Source organism: Cebus imitator, unplaced genomic scaffold, assembly GCF_001604975.1.
Source record: "Cebus imitator isolate Cc_AM_T3 unplaced genomic scaffold, Cebus_imitator-1.0 Scaffold200, whole genome shotgun sequence".
NCBI classification, from domain to species: Eukaryota; Metazoa; Chordata; class Mammalia; order Primates; family Cebidae; genus Cebus; species Cebus imitator.
In genome coordinates, this window is record NW_016107515.1 from 1,771,159 (window position 1) to 1,779,722 (window position 8,564).

Below are 8,564 nucleotides of genomic sequence, written 5' to 3' on the forward strand. Positions count from 1 at the left end.
AAACCCAAAAAAAAAAAAAAAAAAAAAAGCTAGCTAGGCATGGTGGCTTGTGCCTACAGACCCAGCTACTCCGAAGGCTGAGCACAGGGGCAAGTGCTTTAACTTGGGGGGCAGAGGTTGCAGCGAGCTCACACCACTGCACTCCAGCCTGGGACACAAAGAGACTCCCCATCTCAAAAAAAAGAAAAAAAAATAACAGTCAAATACTGCCTTGTGTTTGAGTTTCTTTGTAAGTTTGACATTCGAGTACTCTGAATTTTTGTTTTTCTTTTGAGCTGGGGAGGGGGTCTTGCTATGCTGACCAGGCTGGCTAGCCTCAAAAGATCCTACCATCTCAAAGTGTCAGAGTTATGGGCATGAGCCACTGAAACTGGTCATACTTTTGAATTTTTAAGCTTTCAGCCTTTTTCCTGTTTTCTGCCTTCATCATCATGCTAAAAGACTTTGAAGAACCACCAGCACTCCTGATTTGATCATTCATGCATTATCTAGAAGACTGTTTTTTCTTGTATTTTATTTAATGTGTTTTCAATAAATGCATATGGACCAATCTCACAACTGAGAACCAAGTATTCAATGTATTACTGATGCTGACACACATAAAACTAATCATAAACTGTACTTTATACCACAGTGTGCCTGTAACTGTTATAACTGTTTGATTTTGTTTAATATAAACATCAAATCTTGTTTCCAACTGTATTCTAAATCCCAAGTCTTATTAATATCCCTTTTAGAATCTAATGTCTATAAGGATCTACATAAAACCATAAGCCAAAATCCTTAGGGGAATAACAAAAACCTTCAGTAACAACTTCTAAAATGAATATAGAGCTATTTAGTCAGATTTTCTTTCTACTCAATCTAATTAACTGTTCATAAGTAACACCAGACTTCATGAGTATAACAACACATCCACTAAATTTTCTTTAGGACAAAGGGACATAATCAAACTTCACAAATGCTATAGTCTACCCTTCTGAAGATTCACAAGTCACAGCATTGTAAAGGCTCTCTTGGACCCAATATCCTTTCAACTCAGCTCATTTAACTTAAACCAACAGGTAACTACTTGCCCTTTCATCATAAATTGTTACACAGGATTGCTTTTTGTAAATGATTCTTAAAATCCTCACACATACAACTATGTCAAATTCCTTTTTTCCGTTAAGATTCTAGAATCATGTCGTTTCTAAGATCATACTTACTCATCATCATCATCATCATCATCTTCATCATCATCATCTTCATCAGCAGCAAGTTTTACTTTTTTCTTTTAAAAGAAAAGGTACACCATGAACAAGAGCCGATCTTATCTCTTATCATAGTAAAAGCTATAATACAAAACCTATAACAAAATTGCCATCTCTACCTGTGGAACCTTGCTACCACCTCCAGGGGCAGACCGCTTTCCAGACATACTTAAGAGTTTCACATCCTCCTCCTCCTCATCTTCTGACTCTGCATCTTCCTCCACAGCTAAAATACAATTTATTTGAGATTATAAAACTCAAATCAGCAGGAAATCAGATAAAAAGAACACTGACAGTATACAGTTAAATATACTGAAATTTCTATTAATTAAAAAAAGCAAATGGGAAAAGGAACTTTTTAACAAAGGTATTTTGGGGCCTAATGTTCATTGCCAGGTTTTAAATGCAAGAAACCTAAGCACAGTGGCTCATGCCTATAATCTCACTTTGGAAGGTCAAGGTGGACCACTTGAGGCCAAGAGACCAAGCTGGGGAACAGAGTGAGACCTCCATCTGCACACAGACACAGACACAAACAAAATTAGCCAGGTGTGGTGAAGCATGCCTGTAGTTCTAGGTATTCTGGAGGCTGAGGTGAACCCACTAGTAGTTCAAGGCCATAGCAAGCTATGATCACACCATTGCACTCCAGCCTTGTTGAGTGAGACTGTCTCTATAAAATAAAAAAAATTTAGACCAGGCATAGTGGCTGACGCCTGTTAACACTTTGAGAGGCCAAGGCAGGCAGATCCCATTAAGGCCAGGAGTTCAAGATCAGCCTGGCCAACACCACAAAACCTTTTCTACTGAAACTTTAAAGCACAGTTGGGCATGGTGGCGCATGCCGGTAGTCCCAGCTACTGGGAAGGGCTAAGGCAGGAGGATCACTTGAACCTGGGAGGCAGCTGATGCAGTGATTGTGCCACTGCATTCCAGCCTGGGTGACAGAGTAAGATTTTGTTTTCCCCCCAAAAATTTGTCCTCTCCAATTATAAATTACTAGATTCACATTTGAACCTATTATGAAGATAGTATTATACCCATGCTTTCTTTTTTTCTCACTCTCGTCACCCAGGCTGGAGCGTTATGGTGCAATCTTGGCTCACTGCAACCTCCACCTCCTGGGTTCAGATGATTCTTCTGCCTCAGCCTCCAAGTAGCTGGAACTACAGGCACGTGCCACCATGCCCAGCTAATTTTCTTGTGTTTTTAGTAGAAGATGGGGTTTCACCATCTTGGCCAGGCTCGTCTGGAACTCCTGACCTTATGATCCACCCGACTTGGCCTCCCAAAATGCTGGGATTATACGCGTAAGCAACCTCGCCCAGCCAACCCATGCTTTAAGAAATCCAAACTGGGAACCAAGCAACTGCATTAAAGAGAACAAACTAAGTAGTATAATATATAAAAATACCATGCCTACCTACTAAGTGCTGTCCACTGATATGCACTGGCCCTGAACCACACTTCAATCGTAAGACCACTGGTGGTGTTATTTCAAAGCCCCCAAGGGAAACCTAGAAGAAAGTAATTTTTCATCACTAAACATGTAAAGAAAATGTACAATAAATATTACAAGCAAACATATAAAGCAAATCAACAAACCCGTGAACCTGTTTTTCCACTAAACAAGCAGAAGAAACCTCCATGTTCATGAGTTGACCATTCAACTCCAGTTACAGAAGATAACCACTTTCTATCTCCTTGGCACAACCTAAATGACACCAAACCTACCTTAAAACAGAATTAAATCTTAACACAATACCCAAAGTATATAAGCGCCCTTACCGTTGGCTGTACAGACATTTTCAAAGTTGCCAGTGTTACTTTAATTGGACTGCCTTCGTAATTCATTGCCTCTGCTTCAACAATGTGCAACTCATCCTTTGCACCAGCTCCTAAACTGACCTGTGAACAAAAAAGAAAAACACTTCAACTTTTTGAATTCCAGCTATTTTACACCCCACCCCCAACAAATGTTATTATATGCAGCCATGCGTCACTTAACCACAGGGCTAGGTTCTGAGAAATGTGTTGTTAGGCAATTTCATCTTTGTACAATCAGAAGCATGTGCTTATACAAACCTAGATGGTATAGCCTATTACACACACCTAGGCTACAAACCTGTACAGTATGTTACTGTAAGAAACCGAAACACAGTAGTATTTGTGCATCTAAACATAGGAAAGGGGTGGGCATGGTGGCTCACGCCTGTAATCCCAGCACTGGTAATCCCCGCACTTTGGGAGGCAGAGGCAGGCATGTATATCACCAGGTCAGGAGTTTCGAGATCAGCCTGGACAACATGGTGAAACCTCGTCTCTACTAAAAATAGAAAAATTAGCCAGGCGTGGTGGCACATGCCTGTAATCCCATCTACTTGGAAGGCTGAGGCAGGGGAAATCACTTGAACCCAGGAGGCAGAGGTTGCAGGGAGTAGAGATCACACCATTGCACTCCAGCCTGGGTGACAGAGCGACTATCTCAAAAAAAAGCCAAAGAAAAGGTACACCAAAAATAGGGTGTAATAATATTATGGGACCACCACTGTATATGCGATCCATCTGTTGACCCAGCAGTTGCAATAAAGCACGTAACTTCTTTTTAAAAAATAAATATAAACCTCCCATCATTACTTTGGAAAACAAATTTGTGCAATGTTTTCCTCGAGTTTTTTGATTTTGGCAAATCAATTTCTCATATTCAGAAAATTTAAGAAATGTATAAATATACATACACACAATATAGATCACCTAACAAATATTTACTGAGGAATTTCAAAGTTGAGCTGAAGGCTAGTCTCTGGTAGACATGTAAGATTATTACTGCCTTTTACAAGGGCTTTATAATCCAACTAAAGAAAATAAGAACAGTGTGATTGGATTTTACATTGTTACCAAATGAGTGGTATAGATGCCAAGTTCTTTATCATAGATGTACAAACAGGTACACACAATACCCAGGTGTAAGAAATAGTATTTTATAAGCAGTCAGCAAAGGAAAAGTCTCAAGCCACATGAATAGAAACTAAAAGGCTGAAATTAAGTAGGGTTAAGTAGTTTATTTTGAAAGTTTAAGTACCGTTCTTAAAGATAACTGGTGTTCATTTTCATCATTATCCACCTTAAAGTGATAATCTTTGTCGGCCTTTAGTTCACAACCTGTAAATGAAGAAAAAAGCAACTCTAACAAGGAGAAAAATAACACTGAAACTTAAGTGTGGGTAACCAACAAGGTCAAGGTTTACTTTCTAACCAGTTTTTCACTACTTTAGCTACCAGAGGGCAAAGCAGAATGATCAATTCCTAGATTTCTTGAACAGAAATCTCTACCAACAAGTAACACCCATAGGAGACTATAAATTCCATTTTCTCATCATACCATATTTCATCTGTATTATAGATCATTCTGCATATAGAAACAATGGTTTAGTATATCTGAAACTGAAGAAATTATCTGAAACCAAAGGTAATGTCCAATGTTAAGCTTCCCACTATTTGAAACAGCTGATTTATCTACCTAAACTCCCAAATTGCAAATTCGAAATGAGAATGGTTACAAATATGAATACTATTACAAAAGAAAAACGACAAAGGTAAAAGAACCAAAGCTTGCTACAGGGGTCAACACACTAGTCTTTAAAGCAACACAAAGTGACACAGGCCTGAAACTAAATTCAGAAATGTTTAAGACAAAGAGCCTTGCTTCCAATAGTTACCAAAAAGTATTGATACAAATTTATCAGAATTCTCAGCTATCCAAAATAGCTAGGAATTAAAGTCTTAATGTTTTAAATAGATGTGTCTACTCCCAGGCAAATTCTTCAAAATACTGCCAAAATAAAAATTTTAAATGATTCCATTCAATATCGTCTAACCGTTACCAATACATATACATATTTAAATGTGCAGAAATTTAATTTAGCAAGTCTCAGTACGGATAATGAACGAGATATAAAGTTAGAAGTAGGATATGCGCTTACTTCAAAGTCTCAATAGCGCAAAGATTAGGGTTCTGCAATTAAGCCTATTGAGATCAAAAACCCAAGTGGGACTCTCCTTTTTGGGGCATGACTACCGCAAGGCGAGCGGGGTGGTGGTCCTAAAATTCTGCGAATTAATAGTCTTAGGTCTTCATTTGATTCAGACCGAACAGTCTTCAAGTTTTTTTATTAAAGCGGTTTGGTCAATGCCGTACAAATGGCGGCATGGGAGGTCCTCCCCCCCCCAAACGGAAGCCTCATTAATATTCACGAAGCACCCGCTACGGAGTCAAGCGCCTTGGTTTAGACTTAGTCTCTTTGCCTGTAAGTGTACAACCTTCGTTAGGTGAGTTTATATCTGGGCACCAGTATCATCTGTGAAGCGGGGCTAGCTCCACCTACCGCAGAGTCAGAAAAGGGTCTCAAAAACAGAGCTGCCATCACATTAGATGCTGCAAGCACTGAACAAAGACCTCCAGAATCCTGGTGCTACCAACCTCCAAACGCTTCCCACTTCAAGTGAACCACAGCATCCCAGGCTCGGGAGTGCCAAGACTCCGGTGAGCCCCGGATGTAGCGCCCACACCCCCCTCCCTCCCCCAACCACGTGGCAACCACGTGCTCCCAGCGGTTGCGGCCTCCTCACGCCGTGCCTCCCCTCCCCCAGTAACTGGCCGAGGCACGCGAGTGAAGTCCGGGTCCGGCAGCTCCAGACTCTGAGGCCTGGGGACAGGAGAACAACGCCAGGCTATTCATCTATCCCCCGCTTCAACAACTAGGCCCATGCTTCCCGGTGAACCCAGCCTCCGGGACCACCAGCCCGGGGGTGTGGGACTAAAAGCTTACGAATTAACACCGTTAGGAAATAAACCACGCCCGAAGCTCCGCGGCGTATCCCCGGCAACGGCCGAACTTTCAGGCGGCCGATTCCACTTCACCGTAGGCCCTGGGCCTCGGACCGCTCACGCCACAGGCTCTTCAGCCCGCTCGTCTTCTCACCCCTTCACGCCACCGGCTCCCTCCAGATACAAGGCTCCAGCAGCTCTTCCCACCCCCTCAGCCTCTAGCCGGTCTGGCAGTCTCCACCAGACCCGGCAGCAACCAGATTCCCGCCCCCCACCCCCACCCTCACCGCCAACAGGCCCCGTTCGGCCTCGCTGCAGCTCCCCCCCAGCAGTTACCGAAAAGATAGTTCTGGGGCCTCAGGGGGCTCATGTCCATGTCCATCGAATCTTCCATCGGGTGGCGACACGCACTTAGGTGGAAGAGAAGGCGGACGGAGATAAACGACCACTGCTCAAAAGAACAGCCGCCCAGGACGGACTCACACCAGGGAAAGGACGCCAGCGCCCCGCGCTTATATAAAGCACTGAAGATCTCGCGAGAACTTCTCAAGTCCCGCCTCCTCGCGCGTGCCCCGGAGCCCTCCCCTGCCGGTACCGTAGCCCTCCTGCGCAAGCGCTTTTCAACCCCACTCCTTTCTACCTCGCCCCCGACCTCCTCCAGGTACTCCGCGGGCTCCCACCGAGCACGCGCACTCGTACACCGGCCCCACCCCTCTGCCGCCGCCGCCTGTGCGCACGCGTGCTTTTTACTCGTAGCGCGGGCTCCCCACCTCCAACGCTTCCACGTCTTCTCCCGCTCAAGCGCGTTGGCCTCCCGCCAAGAGTCTGCGCAGCCCACCCTGCAAAATGGCGTCGGCAGCCCTTAGCTATTTTAGACATGGCGGGTTAGCAGGGTAGGAATGAGCTAGAGAGCACCTCAATTCACCTTTCTCCATCCCCTAGTGCCCCGCAAGCCTCCAAACTGGCGTCATCACTTCAGGATTTTTTTTACTTGCCTGATGGCTTGGGATCAGGGTTAATCGCTAGCCCAAAGTTCAGGTGCCAGAGAGAGTGAAATTGCGGCTTATTCTTTGTTGGGATGGAAAGATGTAGCTACTGTCCAGACCTACGGAACTGTGTTTTCACAGCTCTGTTATTCCTAAGAAAGCATCTCCAAAATCCTCATCTTCATGTACTTTGGAGGCCAAAAGGGGACTGAATCAGTCTCCAGATGAGCGAGGACATCGCCCTAAGAGCTGGGAGGGTGGGCAGGCTCTGACTTAACTGCTGCTCTTAATCTTTAACATTCCTCGGGAAAGAAAACGGGTGACTTGTAACAACTACTGAAGGCTTAATTCGAATATTTGGGATCGAGCATGGGAATAAACATTTTAAACTACACCTTGACAAACACCAGCAGCCCCCCCGGGCATTGGGGCGTTTTGAAGATCCGTAATCTTTTTTTTTTTTTAACCTTAACATAGCAAACAAATTTAAGAAGTGAGAAATACAAATAATAGCAATGCCCCTACTCTTTTTTTTTTTTTTTTTTTTTTTTTTTTTGAGTCGTTGTTTTTCTCTGTCGCCAAGCTGGCGTGCAGTGGCGTGATTTCGGCTCACTGCAACCTCCGCCTCCCGGGTTCAAGTGATTCCCCTGCCCAGGCTCCCGAGTAGCTGGGACTTCAGGCGCGCGCCACCCATCTGGCTAATTTTTTGTATTTTAGTAGAGACGAGGTTTCACCATGTTGGCCAGGTTGTTTTCTATCTCCTGACCTCGTGATCCGCCCGCCTCGGTCCCCCTAAAATGCTGGGATTACGGGCGTGAGTCAACGCTCCCAGTCCTCTACTTAATTTTTTTTCTCAAAATAGAATCAGGTTAGGACGATCCGCTGATACACATGAACTAAATATTAACAAAATCAAATTTAGGGCGCGGCGCGGTGGCTCACGCCTGTAATCCCAGCACTTTGGGAGGGTGAGGTGGGCGGATCACGAGGTCAGGAGTTCGAGAGAAGCCGAACTCACATGGTGAAACCCCCGTCTCTACTAAAAATACAAAAATTAGCCGGCGTGGTGTTGCGCGCCTGTAATCCCAGCTACTCGGGAGGCTGAGGCAGGAGAATTGCTTGAACCCCAGAGGCGGAGGTTGCAGCGCGCCACTACACTCTGGCCTGAGCGACAGAGCAAGACTCCATCTCAAAAAAAAAATTTTTTGAAGAAATAGATACCCTCAATATGTGAATGGGGCCAAGCTTCGCCACCCTGAACCAAAGAAAAGTCTTCACTAACCAAGTTTTGTGATCTTTTGGCATGCAGAAATATGACCAGTTGCTTCAGAAAACCCAGAGGCTTAGGACATTTATGTGAATTAACAGAAGGGCTGAGAAAAGAGTGAGGGTTGGAGGAGCGCTGAGAAAGATTTGGGCGTTTAGAATAAGAAAGTCTCTACGGGAACTACAGGGACTGGATAAGAAGATGTTAATAGACTTTGAAATCTTGCAAGT

General features: G+C 44.2%; 1 protein-coding gene across 5 annotated transcripts in view; it reads right to left on the reverse strand.

Moving 5' to 3' along the window:
* Positions 1 to 6,769, reverse strand: part of NPM1 (nucleophosmin 1) — a 16,250-nt gene extending 9,481 nt beyond the window's left edge. For 2 of the 5 annotated variants that reach the window (XM_017547686.2, XM_017547688.2), the window contains exons 1-7: positions 6,418 to 6,769; positions 4,336 to 4,415; positions 3,042 to 3,161; positions 2,677 to 2,770; positions 1,373 to 1,479; positions 1,209 to 1,273; positions 1,013 to 1,015 (exon numbers count right to left, since the gene is read on the reverse strand). In XM_017547686.2, coding sequence (XP_017403175.1) covers positions 1,013 to 1,015; positions 1,209 to 1,273; positions 1,373 to 1,479; positions 2,677 to 2,770; positions 3,042 to 3,161; positions 4,336 to 4,415; positions 6,418 to 6,475 — 527 coding nt within the window. In that variant the 5' untranslated portion in view covers positions 6,476 to 6,769. The remainder of the gene's footprint in view (positions 1 to 1,012; positions 1,016 to 1,208; positions 1,274 to 1,372; positions 1,480 to 2,676; positions 2,771 to 3,041; positions 3,162 to 4,335; positions 4,416 to 6,417) is intronic. The other 3 variants (XM_017547687.2, XM_017547689.2, XM_037745427.1) reach the window with 2 other exon arrangements.
* Between the last annotated feature and the right edge of the window lie 1,795 nt (positions 6,770 to 8,564).